Genomic DNA, 17,360 nt, shown 5'->3' with positions numbered 1-17,360 from the left:
AGAGGGAGAGAGAGAGAATCTCAAATAGGCTCTGCACTGTCAGTGCAGAGCCCAGCGCGGGGCTTCATGCCAAGAACCGTGAGATCACGACCCGGGCCGAAGCCAAGAGTTGGATGCTTAACTGAGTGAGCCACCCAGGCACCCCTACTCTGGCTTTTCTTTTGGGCTTAGCTGGAAAGTTGCTGAAGAAAGTGAAGGGGCTTCTGAAGCACAAACGGTGGCCTGACCAGTAGAGGACTTGGGGGCTGGGGGAGGCTGGTAGCAGACGTAGGGGGGGCAGAGAGGCCCATGCGGGCAAAGGTTTCTCTACTTCCCTGCTCTTGGGGTTCCTGAGCCCTGCTGTGTCATCACATTTTCATGTCCAGACGCCCAGAACCCACTATGCAAACTAAAGTGCCCGCCCTGGAGTGCAGCTGCTTACGAACTGGAACCTTCTAAGTCTGGCTTCACCAAGAACTTGGCTGGGAAGATGCTGGGTGGGGTGGGTGTGGGGGGAATTTGCATGGACGAATTTCGGGAACTCTCTTTCTGTAAACAGAAACTAACCATCCATCTTTCAAAACCGTCAGCCTTCCCCTTCCCGAGTCTGCTGGTCCAAATGGCCTTTCCTCCAAGGGTCGTGGGGACAAAACCAGGGCCAGCCTGCCAGCACGATAAAGAGGACGGAGGTGGCATGGAGCCTGGGTGTGGCCCGTTCTTCTATGAGGCTGTCTCCATACCTCTAGCCTCTTGTTGGTTTCAGCCTTGTTTTTAGCAGCAGAGACAGGAGGCAAAACGGTGTGGTTTACAAACCTGAGAGACACAGATGTACAGGAAACGCCCAGGTCTGCCAAGCTCTTGTGAGCGGGAGGGCTCAGCGACCGAACCACCAGGCTCCCTGGAGAACCAGCCCCACTGTCTGCCCAGCGCTGTGCCCTCCAACAGGGACAGGGGAGGAGATGTGTGCACAGGCGTGTGCAAAATCGCAGTGTGCATGTGAGGTTCCCGGTCTCTAGGGGGACTTTCTGTGCTCCCGGGCCCTGGTCTCTGAAGCGGGAACTGGAGAATAGAGGTGGTGCCTAGGGGCCGTCTCCACTGCTGCTGGGCAAGTGAATCTGGGGCAAAGCTGGAGTCCCCACACTGTCTTCAGGGAAGCTCCCAGGTTTCCTGGGGCCCAGAGGTGTGGCGGCTGTGTCTCACAAGGGCTTTCAAGCCCCCGCCCTGGGTGCCGGCTCCTAAATTCCCACCTTAAAATGACTCGGGTTTTGGGCAGCGGTCTCTGTGCTCCGAAGGGCCTGTATGTAGGGCAGCACGGTGTAGTGCCTGAGAGCACAGACCTGCCTGGATGGCCGGGGCATGAAGCCCAGCTCTACCCTTACGGCTATGGGACCCTAAGCATGTTGGCCAACCCCTCTTTGCCTCAGTCTACTCCTCTGTACAATGGGTATAATGACAATGCCTCCCTCGTAGGGCTGTTAGGAGGGTTAAAAGAGTTCAATGACAGGGGCGCCTGGGTGGCTCAGTCCATTAAGCGTCCTATTCTTGATTTTGGCTCAGGTCATGATCTCAAGTTCGTGAGATCGAGTCCTGTGTCGGGCTCTGTGCTGACAGGGCAGAGCCTGCTTGGGATTCTTTCTCTCTCTCTCTGCTCCTCCCCACCCTCCTCCTAAAAAAAAAAAAAAAAAAAAAAAACATTTAAAAAAGAAAGAGGAAAGAGTTCAAGGACAGAAAGCACTTAGAGTTCACATGGGGGTTTGCTCTTCCTCATGGCCCATGGGGAGAGGACAGAAAGGAGCGTGGCCAAGCAGGTGTGCTTCTCAGTGACCCATCCCTGCGCTGACCGTCACAGCCTGGCTTCGGTCTATATGCCCTGGGGCACTGCACACCATTTTGTCTACCAAGGTTGGTGGCTAAAGGAGGTTTGCAGTCACAATGCCGAGGCCGACAGGGGCAGGCCCTGGAGAGAGTGCCCACCTGCTCCCGGGAGGGTGGGGAGTGAGGGGCCACAAGGGGGGCCGTGATCAGGAAGCCAAAAGTCCAGGGAGCCAACCCGAGCTACCTTGACATCAGTCACTCTGCGGCCTGAAGTCGGCTCCACAAATAGCAAGCCGTGACGCGTGCGCTAATCAGCACGCGAGCAAGTGATTCGCAGTCGTGCAGGTGAACGTGGCCGTGGGGGAATGCCCCGGGGCACGTGGTACGCCCGGCGGTCACCAGGGCGCTGGAATCATTCCAAGCAGCCCCAAGGTGTGAAAGCCCAAGGGATGTGACTCCCTGAGCCGTCCGTGCCTGGACAGACCCTCACTCAGAGGGGCAGCTGTAAGGACCCAGGTTTCTGTTTCCATCTCCTCCTGGGGCAAAGCTGCGGGGGCATCAGCAGATGGGCCAAGGCCGAGTCACCTACTCTCTAGCGCCTCCCGCATGATGGTGACCCAGGCTTCTGTTCATTGTTTCCAGCCCGGGGAAATAGTGGGGTGGAGATGTGGCTGATAAGAAGCTCATACTCAGTCCTGGGTAAAAGTCCCTGCCTGCTCCCCACCCCGGCTTTTTTCCCACCTTCCTCCTACTCTTCACCTTTGGGGTCTGACTCACTTTCCACCCGGTGCTGGTGCTGGGGAAGGGGCTGTGAGCTGCTGAGTGTGCAGTGGGGGTAGGGTGGGGTGGCCTCCAGAGGTCGTGTCCTTTACCTCAGCCATCCCTCTGCCACGGGGCAGAATAGTGCATAAACCGGCCCAGCCACTAGGGGTACCGGTGTGTCTGTTTTCGACCATTCGGGAAGATCAAGGTTAACCTGATTTCAGCCGCGTAGGGCAGAGGCTCGAGGTGAGTGAGGGTGGGCGGAAAAGAATACGTTTGTTGCAGCAGCCGGGAGCGGTAACTGGAATATTTTGGGGGACACTTTCAATGGGAAGTGCGCGGAGCCTGGACTCAGGAGTCCTGGCTCGAGTCCTGGTCCAGCACTAGCCACGCCTCTGTGCCTCAGTTTCCTCGCGCAGACTGAAATTGGCAACATCTCTATTTCCGAGATCGTAACTGTGAGATTTCCCTGGCGAGTGGCGTGGATGTGGGGGTTAGCAGGGTCAGGACACCCCTCCCGTCTCTTAGGACCGACATCGGTATCGCTGACCCCCTTCCGCATCTGGAGAAACTGAGGCTCAGAGCAAAAGGACGCTTCCAAGATCCCAGGCTGGGCTCTGGCCTCCTCGACCACACACCTAGCCCCCGGTCACTCAGCAACTAAAACCAGTGGCTCCTGGCCCCCACCGAGCCTTAGCTGGTGGCCATCTCTGGTCCAGCTGTGGTCTTGGCCCAGCTCTGAGGCCACTGCTGAAGGGGAGGCAGGGCTTCACGACCTGCTGACTGGCTACGTGCCAGCCCCTCCCTACCCCTCCCCCCCCCCCCCCCCCCTTTACCCTGACGGAGCTCCGCATGGGGCCCAGGTCATGGTTGTAAGCCTCCACTATCAGCACGTGGGATGAGTTCCGTTCTCGGTCCAGGGGCCGGGGCCCTCGCATCAGGAGTCCGTTGCCGACGTGGATCCGGAAGTTGTTGCCATGGTTACCTGTGCCGAGGGACAGAGGAGATGCATGGGCTCTGGCCTGGAGCAGGACATGGGATGTTCATAGCATGGCGATGGGGAAAATGTGGGGCCCGGACCCCTAGAATGCTGACCCCGCACAGAGGTCTCGGCAGCCTGGACAAAGCCCACGATGGCAAGAAGGCCTCTGCCTCACGCTGCCCTGGCCTGGCAGGATTTGAGGGAGGGGACGGGAGCCCACCTTGTACCCCCCTTATGGGAAGGCTGGGGGTCCCCTGAGACCCCTATACGACGTTTCAGGGGATTCAAAATTTCAGAAGGATCTGGGACAGTACAAGAAGAGACACAAAGGCAAGTTCTCTGTGGGCTGTTGAAGTGAGGACTTTGTGTACATCTTTGGGCTGGTCCAGGACTTTCCACCGTCCTAGGGTAAGAGCACGCCGATTTTCCGCTGGGGGGTCCACCCTCCTCCACCATCAGTCCACGTGCTTTGCGCAGGGGTGGTTTTACCCCCGATTCCAAGAGCGGGCAGATCGGCGTATTTCAATCTCTGGCCAATAGTAATCGGGTCAGGGATGGTCACGTGATGCTGGCTGGCCCAACGAGACTCCCGGCCAGCTCGCCGAGGGCACCCGTCCCAGTGTCTGAGTGATGTTGGGCTGGTGACAATGTCTGGGGGGCTCACTGCCGGGGGCCGCCCTCCCCCAAGGCCCCCTCTGTCAGGGTGATTTCCCACTCGAGGCACTCCAGGAGGACAGCAATCAAGCGCAGCAGGCTTACTTCAAAGACACCCAACTTGGTGCGAACGATCAGAGAATGTCCGTTTCCCCCCTCTGCCCGCCGCCCGCGTGTGTGGCTTGTATGGCGCCTAAGGCTTCCTTGGCCTCCCTTCCCAGACTCCCGGCAGCCTGGAGAAGCTCTGCCCTCCTCAGCGCAGGAGGGCAACCCACTCACCGTGAAGGATGCGGTACCACACGCGCCCAAACTCGCCCTCATCTGCATCTGTGGCTTTGAGCTGAGGGAGAATGAGACATGTCACCCCCTGAATGCCACCCCACGGGGAGAGGAGGCGCTGGTGAAGCCCCTCTCCCGCCCTCCACGCCGCCCCCAGCCCATCCTGGACAACCTGTGGTTGCCCACAGAAGCCGGGGGAGCGTCAGAGGCGAAGGACATGCCCGTCTCGACCCCCACAAGGACGCCTGTTGAGGGCTCTATGCTGCCCTGTCCTGGCAGGGGACCCGTCAGCTCTGCTCCTTGATCCTCCACCAGGGTCTTGGGGAAGGTGGGGGAGAGGGTGGAGGGTGGCACACTGGAGCTCTCTAGATCCAGGCTTGACTAGGTCAGCCCATGGGAGCCTGCTTTCCTCCTTCCTCCTTCTGAGACCCCAGGAGCCTCATCTGGGGTGGGGCTGGACGTGCGGCCGCACCTCGCCCCCAGTTTTCCCGGGCGGAAGCCATTCTGGCCACGCTGAGTCCCGGCTGGGCACCGGGTACCGAAAGAGCCACTTGGTGGAACCCCAGAAATCCCACCTCCCGCCAGGTGGCTCCGTACTCAACCACCCATGCGTTCACTCCGGTCTATTTCAGGTCACCGCCGCTTGTGGGCTGTCCCTGGTGGGACCTGGGGTGTGCTGTTCTCACTCAGAGACCCCACCCAGGGTCTCTCCGTTTTCACAAGGAGTCCAGCCTCGAGGCTGCTGGCCAGCCCCAAGGCGGGTCCTGTCGAACCAAGAGCCAAGTCACCGCCAGCCCCAAGGCGGGTCCTGTCGAACCAAGAACCAAGTCACCGCCAGCCCCAAGGCGGGTCCTGTCGAACCAAGAACCGAACACCTACTCTACTGCCACGCGTCTGAAGCGAGCAGAGGTCGCTCCCCCGCAAGGTGATGCAGGAAGAGGCCCGACGGCATGGCCGGGCGGACTCGGGGCCTCGGCGTGTCGTCTCGAGTTGTGGCGAATTGCCTTGCGATGCCCTGGACCTCTCGCTTCTGGATCTTCCCTCTTCTCTCTACCTCTCACCGCGGCACCGAGGCTGCCGGGTCCTTACTGACCGGGGCGGCCAGCGGTGGCTGGTCTGCGAGGGGGGCACCTCATCAAAACTGGGTCAGTCTGCTCCTTCGCTGAGATTTTGGACCTTGGGCCCAGAGAAAGAGCGAGTCCACCTTCCTACTGGTGAGAAGTGGGAGTATCTGAGCTCATTTTCCACGACTCCCTCCTCACCAGCTCTGCCCCAGCCACACGGATCTCCCTGCTGGTTCTTGAATGCCAAGCGCATGTTGTTTCCTCCACCGGCCAGCTCTCCCTCCGGGTTTGTGTTATACTCGCACCCTCATCGCCTTCAGGTCTCTGCTCAAATGTCATCTGTTCCCTGACCGCTGTATGTGGAACTGCAGCCCCCTCCCCCCCCCGGTCCCCACCACTCCAATACCCAGGCTGTCCCCACCCCCATCAGCTTCTGATATACTATAACCTTGTTTACTATCTATATTCCCACGGAGAGAAGGGACTTTGTCCACTGCTATATCCTCAGTCTCTGGAACAATGGCCCAGGCACCATGACCTCTGTGCTGTATTTCTGGGAGCTTGGGCGGGGGAGGGGGGGTCCTCGACGGGGAAGCTGCTTACGACTTAGGCTCCTTTGCAGGCAGCTGGCTGCTGGGGAGGCTCTGGCTTCCGGGAAGAAAGAAGGTTGGGGAGGGGTGTGTGTGTGTGTGTGTGTGTGTGTGTGTGTGTGTGTGGTGCGGGAGAGCTGGAGAAACACCACCTGGAGGGTCTCCAAGGGCCCACCCAAACTATAAGGAACATAGCCACGGCTGGCCTTCAACCCTGTGCTTTCTGCCCTAAGATCTCTTTGACCTTTGAAAACATCGCTCACCCCTCCCTTCTGCAGCGAGACACCTTCAAAGGGCAGGTGCTTTTCTGGGAAGCTGAGTGGTAAGCCTGGGAGGTGAGGGGCGCAGGGGTGCAGGAGGGGAGGAGGGGCCCGGGAGCTGCCAGGGCCTATCATCACCCTGCTGCTGGGCTGTAGCCCCTCTCCTCTCTCCCCTCTCCCGGGTAACCTGGAGGCTGGCAGGCACTGAATAGCAACCCTCTGGCTGCCGACCATACCATTCAAACACCCGATGGGGGAAGGTGAGGGCTGCTGCCGGGGCAGTGAAACCCTCCCCGTGACTCCCCCAGGCGTCCACCCTGCCCGCTGAGAGGGCTCCAAGGAGACCAGCTGAAGTGAGGCCCCGGGAAGGCTTGGGGAGCAACTGGGCTCCTCTGCCTGGCTCCCCTCTCCCTCTGCCCAGCCCAGTTGCCATCCCTACCCTTCTTGGCTGTCCCCTCCCCCCAAGGCAGGGCCCAAACTCTTCCAGACAAAGCCAGGGCTAGCTGGAGAGTGAGTGAAGACAGCTCGCTCTGCCCAGCCTGGCTGACTGAGGGGCACAGGGCACGGCAGAGGCCGGGGCAGGTTGGGGTCACGGGTGGCACCCGGTGCTCCTTGGGCCTCTCTTGCACAGCTAAGAAGACCTTTCCACCCAGCCTGGGACTGCTGAGCGCTGGCTCTGAGGTCAGAGTTCGGGGAGCTGCGGGAGAAGGTGTGGTGAGGAAAGTGGGGCCAGACCCTTGCTGGGGGACTCTGGGGGAGGGTGTGAGGGTGCGTGCAGACCTGGGGAGTCCTTCCGCTTTCTGCAGAGTGGAAACAATGCCCAGCGAAGGACAGTGGCTGGCCCAAGGCCACACAGCAAGATGTACCCTGAGGTTAGTTCTTCTGTTCCAGCAGGTGCTGTTCTAGGGACCTCTGAGGGAAAAAAGACCGTTCTTGACCGAGCTTGCAGAGATATGTCTAAAGCAGGGGCCTGCCAGTGTGCCTTGGGCTTGCGGGCAGGGAGAAGCTTCACCTGCTCTCGAGATCATTCCTAGCCTCGGTCTGGTGGAGGCCTCTTTTCCCTGCAACCAGCTGACCCTTGGTGGATCGGAGGGATTGTAAAAGGATCTGGTAGCTGGTTTTGCTGTGTGTTCCAGGGAGGGTGGCTTGATGTATTCAAGCCCTTTAGAATCTCTCGCTTCCAAGAAAACTACTAAGATGCTAATTATAGCCTCACGTGCCTTTTTATTAAAGTGCTTCCCTCAAGGACTGGAGTCTGGGCCAGCTTTGCCGGTCTGATAGGGTCCCCAGACTCATGTGACAGCCTTGAAATACTATCCAGACTAGCAGGATTGAGACTCTTTCAGATTGCCCAGGGTAGGAGAGGGGGCACGTTTTCTCAGTTTTCTCCCTGTGGTGGGCACACCCCATCCCTTTTCCATGCTCATATTCAAGGGACGGCTAACCACATATGGCCGCCCAGCTGGAGTGCTCTCTAGGCCCGATGCCTGAAAGGCAGGGGCCCTGGGCAGCTAGACGGGCATCAAAGTTTCCAGCTGGGAGCCGGGAGGGGTCGTGTTCTGTCTGGAAACGTGGGAAGGAGTGGTAGCAGGGAATGGGTGGGAGGCGGGCTGTGCTGTGTGCCCTCAGTTGGCCGGGCGCAGGGTGAGGCTGTGAGCAGGAAGGAGGCTGGGCGCTGGGAGCTGGGAGTTAGGTCCTGCCGCCATTGGTGAGTGCCCGGGGTAGGGACAGGGGCTCCAGAGGGTGGGGTGGGGGGCCCTCTCCACTCCCCACTGCCTGCTGACACGGGCTCTGGGCAACCCACATACAGAGCCTTGGCACAACTCTGCAGAGCGTCATGCTAGAAACTCAACCGTAAGTTTACTCTAAGCTACAAGCCGGGAGAAAGGGGGAAACCTGCTGTCCCCGCCGCACGAAAGTATCTAAGGTCAAAGAGAAATAAAGGATTTTTTTTTTTTTTTTTTTTTTTTTTTTTTTTTTTTTGGCCCTCTTTTGGACTTCCTGTCCTGCATTTGTAGAAATCAAAGATCATCAGTGCTGGCCTGAGAGCTGGCGGTGGCCCGCTTGCGTGTTTTGTTTGGCCTGTTGTAGTGTTTTACATATTTGAAAATTCATTGCACATTTTTTTGGAGTCGAGTTTGTTTAACTTTGGCACCATATCCCCCTTCCTGTGCCCCTCTCCTGGTTTAACCAAATTTGAATTACTTGCCAACATTTAAACGCCAGGAACGTTTGCCTGAAAAATCCAGATTTCTGGCTTCTCTTGGGAAACCGGAAAGAGCCGGGCCTGTGTTCTATCAGCCTGGCCGAGGCACCGCCACCTGCTTGAGGGTCCTCTGTCACAAGTTATCTACCGGCCATGCGCTCTAAGGATTTTTATTTGCAACCCCAGACCTATCCAACCAGCTCAGCCTGATTTTCCATCTACAAAGATTGTTTGCTGAGCTCCCTTTAGCGGGATGGCCGTGAGTGATAACAGGTACCTGGGGTCTGGAGGGGGAGTCAACCGTGTAGCTCTTTGTGGGTTCCCACCTGTTCTCAGAGCTGCTCAGTGATCTCCGAGGATTGGGAGCCACAGGGCCAGGAGTCAGGGAACCTAGTTCTGGTCTTCGCTTGGCCACTGGCTCACGGCATCGGCTTGGCCTTCCCTTGCTGGGGCCTCAGTTTCTTTCTTGTCATGGGAGCAGGTTGGGTCACACTGGGAAGCACCAGCAGGAACGCCCATGGGGCGAGGCAGGTGAAATAAGGTGTGTAGCGGGCCTGTGGGGGAGTGCGGTGACCTGGGGGCCAGAGACCTCTCTAAAGGGGACAAAGGCTGCTCAGCCTCAGCTACTGAGTGCCAGGCAGGAACTGGCTGCCAGTGTGGCAATTCTCAAATTTCAAGAGCAGCCGGACATTCAGACAGCCATGTGAAATCCCTTCGTTTTGGGTTTGTGACTTTAAAAATACTCGTGATTAATTGACATTTACAAAAACACGATAAGGACCCAATGAAATGTACCTGCGGGCCCCCAGGTTGCAGCCCCAACATTAGATAATTTCTAGGGCCCTTGCCAGCTGCAGCATCCTATAACTGATAACTTGTTCCTGGTCACAGAGCAAGCTATTGACGGAGTTGGTCTTATATCCCAGGTTTTCAGGCAGAAGTCTAGTGTAATTCATGAGGATTGATTTAAAAATGCCAGAAGGCATCACCCTGCTGCCTCCTCTGTAGCAAGTGGGCCGGGGGTAGAGCAGAAAGGGGACCTGGGTTCAGGCCCAGCTCTATCACTTTCTGCTGTGTGGCCTGAGACTTGTCACCTCTCTGGTCCTCACTGTTCTCACCTGTACAATGGCCGTGATGCTGTCTGCGGCTAGTTTAGCAGCACCCAGCCCCCATCAACGTTCCCCTTCCTGTTGCAGGAGCCATGAGCACACGGGGTCCCAGCCCCCTTGCCTTCCTCACCGCCCCTGTCACTCCCGGCAGCCCCACAGAGGCAGCTGACCCCCTCCCGGCGCTACTCGCCCTGGCCTGCATCTTCCTTCTGCTGGCCAGCTGTCTGCTCTTCATGACCCTCTGCAAACCAGCCGCTCTGGACCCGAGCCGCAGGGCTCGGGAGTGCATGCCCCACCACCCCGGGAGCCCCAGCGAGCCCCAGCTCAGGCTCTGGAAGCGCCTGGGCTCTCTGCGCCGCTCCCTGCACAGCTTCCGCAGAGGCAGGCCTGCTCCCAGACGCCCCCTGCCGGGCTGCGAGGACAACCTCGACTGTGACTGCACGGAATCTACCAAGATGTGATGGGGCGTCCCTGCCACCCAGGACCCACCAGAGGATCCTCCTGCCGCGGACACAGCCTGGAACCAGGGACTGCAGAAGGACCTGGGCCACACGCTCAGCCACAGTGGTCCCCTGTGCGCCCAGGCCTGTGGCCTTTCCCAGAGACAGCCCCTGGAGGAAAGCCTTCCTCTGCTGACTCTGCAGCTGCTGCCTGCTGAAAGACTGCTGGGCCAACAGTGGGGTACCTGCAGCCATCTGACCCTCGGCCCCGGGCTCCAGAGGGTACAACCCGGGACCCCCAGCACTCTTCTCTGGCCACCAGGCACCAACCACCTCCAGGAAGCAGTGCCCCTGCTTCCCAACAGAAGTCCTGCCCACCTTCTAGGTGCCACAGTCCAGCATGGATTCCAGTTTGAGTTGCCGAATGGCCAAAGGTTCCCTCCAGCCAAACGAAACACTCCGTCCACACGGGGGCCAAGGAACTGTCTTGCCCTCTGTGCCAACTCAGTGCCAGAGGCAAGAGGCAAGCCAGGGACTTCTCGCCTTGAAATCTTGGGACCTACCAGCATTCACCTACTAATCCCTGGGAGCAGCCAGCACCCCTGTGGGTCAGATGCCCGTGTGCCTGCTGGGAGGAGGGCGAGCAGGAGGCTCTCAACCCTGCCTAGCCAGTCACCCTCCTGGCAGCCATCTTGGTGGCCCCCCTTCAAGGCGCCCATGTCACAATGGACCAGGAAGGGGCTGAGAATGGGTTAAAGGGCTCCCTGTGAGGCCAAGGAGCTGTGCTGTGTCAAAGCGGTGGGAGGCATTGCCAGAAGCCAGAGGTGATGCCACCTGGGCTCCGAGGACACATCACAGCGTTCCTGCCTCGCCCAGGGCAGGAGGCCTCCTCCTTTTCAGGTAGGAGGGTCCAGACCTCTCCGGGACAGCTGCGGGACCTCAGGTCTGGACCACACCAGGGATGCTATCTGAGTTTTTGGCAATTGTGCCATTGACTGGCTACCTGTCAAAGCAATCCTACCCTAGAGTGGGCTTCTCGGAATTCCAAACCCCCAACTCTCCCCACAGGGTGCGGCTGTGCACTCGGGGTCCCAAGTCTGGAGGGTAGATGGAGGGGGTCTGAGCTGCCTAGTTCCTGCCACCTGCGTCCTGCTACAGGGCTGCCGGGACCCACCTTGCTGTGACTCCCAACGCAGCCAGCCAGGTCTTCTCAGGAAGTGAGCTCCAGCTTTGCCACCCCCCAGCTCCAACACCATCGCTGGTTTCCAACCGCTGGCTAGATAAAGCCACGGCTCCTTAGTGTGGTGATCGGCGTCCCCCGGGAGCTGGCTTCAAACTACCTTTCTAGCCTCACCTCGACCCGAGACTCCAGACAAACTGAACCACCTGTCCCCAGGCCGTGGCTTACGCTTCCCAAGGCACCCCCTCCGGGAAGCCCTCTTTGCTCTCCAGCGGAAAGCCACTTTCTGCCTAGAACCACTCCTGCTCCTCACATCTCTCAGAGAAAGGATCACTTCTTCCCTGGCATTGGGGGCGATCCACGTCTACGTGTCCTTCCTACAAGCCTGGAAGCTTGCAGAGAGCAAGACCATGTCCAAACCTTCACGTTGCTTCACTGACTCCAGGCACAGAAGTAGGACGCCTCTGTTTCCCGGGTGAAGGATGGCCCCGTCTGGGTGTGTCCCAACCCCCCAAAGTTTAAGGAGTCCTGGGGAGGTGGGGAGAGCCATCTTCTCCCCGAGACAGAAGCTTTCTCTCCAGCATGTTGGTGAGGCCCACTGTACCTTCCTTCCAGGTCAGTTTGACACCAGAGAGTGAGGCCAACTTGGCCAGAAACTTCCAAGGCCTTGGAGAAGTCACTAATGCCCGAATTTCTCCTGAGAAACGGGAAGAATCAGGGCTGCCCTGTATTACTCACGGGCTCTAGAATTTCAGGCTGCGCAGTGTTGTGTAAATAGAAACCAATTCTTCAGGTTTAGAAAGTGGGGCAGGCCTCCTCCCACAGGGGTTTGTTACCCTCTCCCTTCCAGCCTGTGAACTTCTTCCTGGCTCCCTTCCCAGGGCCTCCCTGAGACATCCCAGGATGCACTCGGCCTACAGTCACCGGTGTCATGCCCAGGCCAGCGTCCTGCTCGGTCTTAGGTGTTCTCTTCCTGGAGACTAGGGGGTAAGGCTGCCCTGAGGCCTGAGGAGAAGGAATAGCTGGGGATGGAAGGGTAGGGTGGGGGGGTGGGTGGCCCACAAAGCTCTGGCCACACCTCTAGGCATGTCCCCAGTTTGGTCCTGGGAGACTGTCAGTGACTGGGGTGGCAGGTATTAGGCTAGAGGAGAAGCTGAGGCCAGAGGAAGAAAACCTCCCCGTTCCTCCTTCTGGAACCACCCCCGGACTCTTGCAAATCCCTGTGGCTTCCTGGACTCTCCGTTCCTCTAGGAGTCAGCACCCTGCTCCCAGCCCATTTCCTGCCTTCCTCCTGCCCCGATACAGGGAGGTGGATCCACTTCCAGCCCCTTCTGATCCTGGATCCTGGGAGTCTGCCCTGGCGGACAGGCCCAGATTTGCTGTGTTTGGCTCAGCCCCGGCCTCCCACCGCATCCAGCAACGGAGGCCTCCAGGGGGAGGTGGGGGAGGGGACCTAAGCCTCATTTTCAGGTCCTCCCCTTTCTCCTCTGAGCCTCAGAGCTGTCCTGCACCCTGGGCAAAGGAACTCTTTCTTCTCGTGCCTGTTTACTTCCTAAGAGGAGAGCTTTGGCCAAGGGCCCCGTGAAAGCCGCTCTGTTCTGGGCCTAGCTGGGCCCTGCCTCTTCCCCCTCACCTCGTACCGGGGAAAATGTGACAGCTCCATCCACTTGCTGTTCCAAAAAGCCCTCCGGGTGGGGTGGGGGAAGAGGAGAGGGCTGTGGGGGAAGGGAGGGAGGCAAGGCCTTCCTTCTGTTTTGCGGGGAACCAGGGTGCTGTCTCAGGCCACAGAAACTAAAGGCCTACCATCCCCAGGAGGGAGGAGGGTGCCTGGCTCCCTCTTTCCCCACTGCCGACTGGATACTTCCAGAGCAGCAGCGGGACCCTCTTCTGTTTCCATCCCTCCACGTGGCAGCCATGCCTGCCCCCAGCCCACCGACAGCCCCAAGGGGCCATGGCCACCTGCCTGCACGATGCTGTGTCCCTCAGGGATGTCCTCGGGGACGCTGGCCTCATAGCTGCTCTGCAGAAAGATGGGCCGGTTGTCGTTCACATCCAGGACGGTGACAAACACGGTGGCCGTCCCCGTGCGCCGCTTACCTACGGGGCCGTTGTCTGTGGGAGTTGAAGGAAGACGGGCTGTTAGTGGCTGCCTGAGGGACAGATTTCCCTGGGCACGTGTCCTGTTCATCCCACCTGCTCTGGCCGTCGCAAGGGGTGGGGTTTTTTTTTTTTTTCCTCCCTTTTTTAGATTAAGAATAACACTAACAATATCTAACCTGTCCCAGGCGCTATTCTAACTCATGCAGCCCTCAGGAGAAGCACGTGAAGTAGGTGCTGTTATTATTATTGCCATTTTACAGAGGAGGTAACAGAGGCACAAAGTGCTTCAGTCGTGGCCCCCGGAAGATCTACCCACGTCAGATCCCTGGGAACTTGTGAACGTCACCTTATTAGGAAAAAGTGTCTTTGAAGATGTAATTAAGAGTCTTGAGATGAGGTATCCTCGACTGCCTGGGTGGGCCACAGGCCCAATGGCAAAGGTTCTTAAAAGAAAAAGGCGGAGGGAGGCCTGAATCGAAGAGAAGGCCAGGTTAAGTCGGAGGCAGAGATCGGGGTTTTGCAGCCACGAACCAAGGATTATTTAGAGCCACCAGAAACGCTTAGAGTCAAGGAAGGAGGCCCCTCTAGAGCCTTCAGAAGGGAATGCAGGCCTGCCGACACCTTAATTTTGAACTTCTGGCCTCCAGCGCCATGAGAAAATAAATCTCTACTCTTTTAAGCTACTCGGTTTGTGGTAATTCGTTACAGCAGCCCTCGGAGACAGATCCAGGAACAGCTCACAAGCCAACTGCTGGCGGGGCCAGGCGGGCGAGACCCATGGGGGCACAGGTGGGAGGGGTGACCCCGATGGCAGCTCTTCTCCGCACCGGTCCATAGTGGACCCCATGACACTAGACCTTCCGATTTCTCCAGAGAAACTGAACCTCTGAGCTTCTAAATAAAATCTCCTGATTTTTAAATGTTCGCAACTAACTGACCTTCTGTACGAAACAAGAGACGGGTCACACATGCCTACGGGACAGATTTGGCCTCTGGACCCTCTGCATTTGGGGGTACAGGCCCTGCTTGATTTCCGAGCCGGAGGTATCCAGGGGCTCTGCCCCCTCAGTTCCCTGCAGGACCCTCCCGGGGCTGGGGAAGGGGCTCAGCCCCATGGACAGCTGTCACGTTGCCCTCCCTGGAGGAAGGAACTTGGGCCCCGTGCTATGCGTCCAGGCGAGGAGAGTCACCCGTAGGGCGGAGTGCAGGCAGCTGGAATTGACTAAGGACCAGGGGTGACTCAGTCCTTCTTCCCGAGGCCAGCTGACCACTGCTGGGGCACAAGTGTCTAACTTGGTCTTGCTCTTTGGAGCTCCTCTCCAAGCCCAGCCTCCCACGGGAGCTCCTGCTTACTTGGCCTGTCTGGACACAGCATGAGCTGCCAGGCCCCCTCGGAGGCCTGATCCCGAGCCCTCTCCTCCTGCCAGACGGTGCTGGACGCAGGGGGAATGAGGGGTCTCCAGAGGGTGGGAGGAGAGCCGCCAGAGGGCAGATGCATCTGGGCGTGGGCGGGCTGGGGAGGAGCTACTGGCAGGAAAGAGGAAAGAGCGAGACGCAGAACGCTCACTCCCTCTCACCCACAGCTTACTGCACATGTTGAACTGGATGCTCCTGGGAGGATGCAGCGTACCTGGGTGGTGGGGGAGGGGGGTGGGGGACAGGTCTCATCACATCCTTCTTCTCATCTAGAGCCCTCATGGGCTCCCTACTACCTGGAGACCAAAGACCAAATTTCTGGCCCAACTTAAGGCCTCTAAAAGCTGGCCTTGCCTGACTGCAGCCTCCCCCTCCCCAGTATACATCACACCACAAGCCAGCTGCCGACACACACACACACACACACACACACACACACACACACACACAGCTCTTTCCCACAACCAGGCCTCTGCCTGAGCTGGTTCCTCTGCCTGAAATGCCCTCCCTGCTTCTAGACTTACTGAAACTTTACTTGGCCCGCAATGTGACGATTACTCAGCCTTCAAGGTATCTGCCCAGCTGCCCCATGCTGCTCTCACAGGCCGGCCCGTATCCTGAAGGTCCCTCTGAGAATTCCGCCTTCCTGACCCTGAGGCCCGGGGTTCTGGGCACCAGGGCTGGGCATGTGATTCAGGCTTCACTAGCACCTCTCTCCTCCTCTGGCCACGACGAGGGGTTCAGGGACAGGCACTGGGGCAGATGGAACTAATCACAGCTCATCCGGGGCTTTAGCTGGGGAGACTAGGAAAGAGACCAGTGCTGTCTCCCCGATGCAGCACTTGAACCCAAAAGGATTGAGACCAGGTTTGCGGCCACAACTTGTCACCACATCAGCCAGAGAATGAAGACAACACACAGGAGGCAGAGGGAGCCAATGCCGAGAGACTGAAGCCTGGTGGCATCCCCTGAGCCCCCAGTCCAGTCACACCTGAAGCTCCATCACGCTACGGACTGGTTTTGTGAGCCCATATTGCTTAAGTCAGTTTATTTGAAACTTGCAACCAAGATGCTGATCCAAAGACACTTCCTCTAAGAAGACTTCCCTGATCACACCCTTCCCCTGAACATGCTTGCACCTCCCTGTGCGCCCGATACTCTTGGCTCCTCCCTTCCCCCTTTCGGCTTCCTTTGGCCTGGTTTTGCAGCGGTTTGTCCACACAGCGGTCTCCCGTCTGGCTGCCTCGTGGCTCCCACCCCAGCAACTAAATGTTTTGCGTTGTAGCACTGTGAGCTAAGCCTCATGGCCTCCCGTGCTCAGCAATAGGCTGTCTGGCTGCCCTTTCTCCACCGGTGTCGACACAGACTGCGACTCAAGGCCTGGCTCCCGGGGTCAGGGCTGCCTGGCCCTCGAAGGGCACCTCACTGAACCGTGCCCAGAACCGTGCTGGCGGTGTGCAGGCGGGGCCGGTGCGTACCGATGGCCTCCAGAACGAGCATGTATGCGGCTGTGGTCTCCCGGTCCAGGCTCACTACTGTTCTTACAACGGCATCACGGTAGCCCACGCTGAACTTCCCATCCACATTTCCACCTGCGGGCCAAAGACAATGGAGCCTCTGTCAGGAACCGGGGCTCCTGCCAGGGAAAGGGCGGTGGCACCTCAGCTCTGCTTCTGAGCCAGAACATTCCAGGGGTAGCCTGGGAGGAAAAGGCCATGCTGCCCATTCAGCCCCGAGAACAGGGTTCTGGGGGGGTGGCTCTGAAGAGGGTGTGGCCTGTGTGGGCTCAGGTGTGGGTGCCGAATGCCTGAAATCATAAGGGCTGAATATCCACTGAGCGCCTACTGTGTACCAGGGGCTTCATGTGGGCTATTTCATTTCACTTGTACTATCACAAGCCCATTTCAGAGAGGGGAGAAGGCCCATTAGTGAGGATACGTGTGTTGTCCTGGGTTACAGTCACCTATTTTGGGTGTAAGATGCCAGCCTGGCAGTCTGATTCCTGAGCCTGTGTCCTTCGCCATTTTGCCACCTGCCTGTCTGGTAGAAGTGTCTGAGCAGTTAGCCTGGGTCGAGGCTTTTAGATGTGGCCAGGGACTTGGGGGTCAGCCAAGATTTTTCCAGGTCCCTAATCTTGGACTGAATGGCGACTCCCCGAGGCTCCACCGAGTGAAGAGTAGGGGCAGGTGGATGGGGTAGGAAGTGTGAGGGTCCCCTCTCCAAGGTGGACAGGAAAGGACTCCCCCCCGCCCCCCCTCCCCATCTAAACAGTGCAAAGACCCCTCCCCGGTCAGCTGGCAGGCAATGTGGTGTTCTGGGCAGTAGAGGGCGCCATGGCACTGGGTTTGGACCCGGACCATGCGAGGCAACTTGCAGAATGAGCAAATCAAAATCTGAGAATCCCACCCAACCCAGGAAGGCTCTCAGCAGGTCAGTAGGAACTGGCCACTTTGGGTGCTGGGAAATCATCCTGGGAGCCATGAGATGCTCCCTGGTCCTTACATAGTTTGTCCCTGGGGAAAAC

At 58.5% G+C, this 17,360-nt stretch overlaps 2 protein-coding genes across 9 annotated transcripts in view; one reads left to right on the top strand and one right to left on the bottom strand.

The window, feature by feature from the left end:
• Positions 1-17,360, bottom strand: part of CDH23 (cadherin related 23) — a 415,376-nt gene that overhangs the window by 81,309 nt on the left and 316,707 nt on the right. The window contains exons 27-30 of one of the 2 annotated variants that reach the window (XM_047825054.1): positions 16,315-16,428; positions 13,284-13,432; positions 4,472-4,532; positions 3,393-3,541 (exon numbers count right to left, since the gene is read on the bottom strand). In XM_047825054.1, the coding sequence (XP_047681010.1) occupies positions 3,393-3,541; positions 4,472-4,532; positions 13,284-13,432; positions 16,315-16,428 (473 nt within the window). Of the gene's footprint in view, positions 1-3,392; positions 3,542-4,471; positions 4,533-13,283; positions 13,433-16,314; positions 16,429-17,360 lie in introns of those variants that run through there. The other variant, XM_047825053.1, reaches the window with a different exon arrangement.
• On the top strand, positions 6,237-14,271 carry CD2H10orf105 (chromosome D2 C10orf105 homolog). Of its 7 annotated transcripts, XM_047825062.1 has the most exons (3): positions 6,237-6,447; positions 7,017-7,066; positions 9,788-14,271. In XM_047825062.1, the coding sequence occupies exon 3, from the start codon at positions 9,793-9,795 to the stop codon at positions 10,159-10,161; it is 369 nt and encodes a 122-aa protein (XP_047681018.1). In that variant the 5' UTR covers positions 6,237-6,447; positions 7,017-7,066; positions 9,788-9,792; the 3' UTR covers positions 10,162-14,271. The 7 variants fall into 7 exon arrangements, with proteins under 7 accessions (XP_047681018.1, XP_047681019.1, XP_047681016.1 ...); XM_047825063.1 differs by lacking the exon at positions 7,017-7,066; XM_047825060.1 differs by lacking the exon at positions 6,237-6,447 and having other exon boundaries at positions 6,461-7,066.

The sequence above is a fragment of the Prionailurus viverrinus genome, chromosome D2 (assembly GCF_022837055.1).
Source record: "Prionailurus viverrinus isolate Anna chromosome D2, UM_Priviv_1.0, whole genome shotgun sequence".
Classification (NCBI taxonomy): domain Eukaryota; kingdom Metazoa; phylum Chordata; class Mammalia; order Carnivora; family Felidae; genus Prionailurus; species Prionailurus viverrinus.
This window is presented reverse-complemented; position numbering and strand designations above follow the sequence as displayed.

Excerpts from the sequence above, each read along its gene's own strand:
- CD2H10orf105 (XM_047825063.1), top strand. The coding sequence starts at position 9,793 with ATGAGCACACGGGGTCCCAGCCCCCTTGCCTTCCTCACCGCCCCTGTC.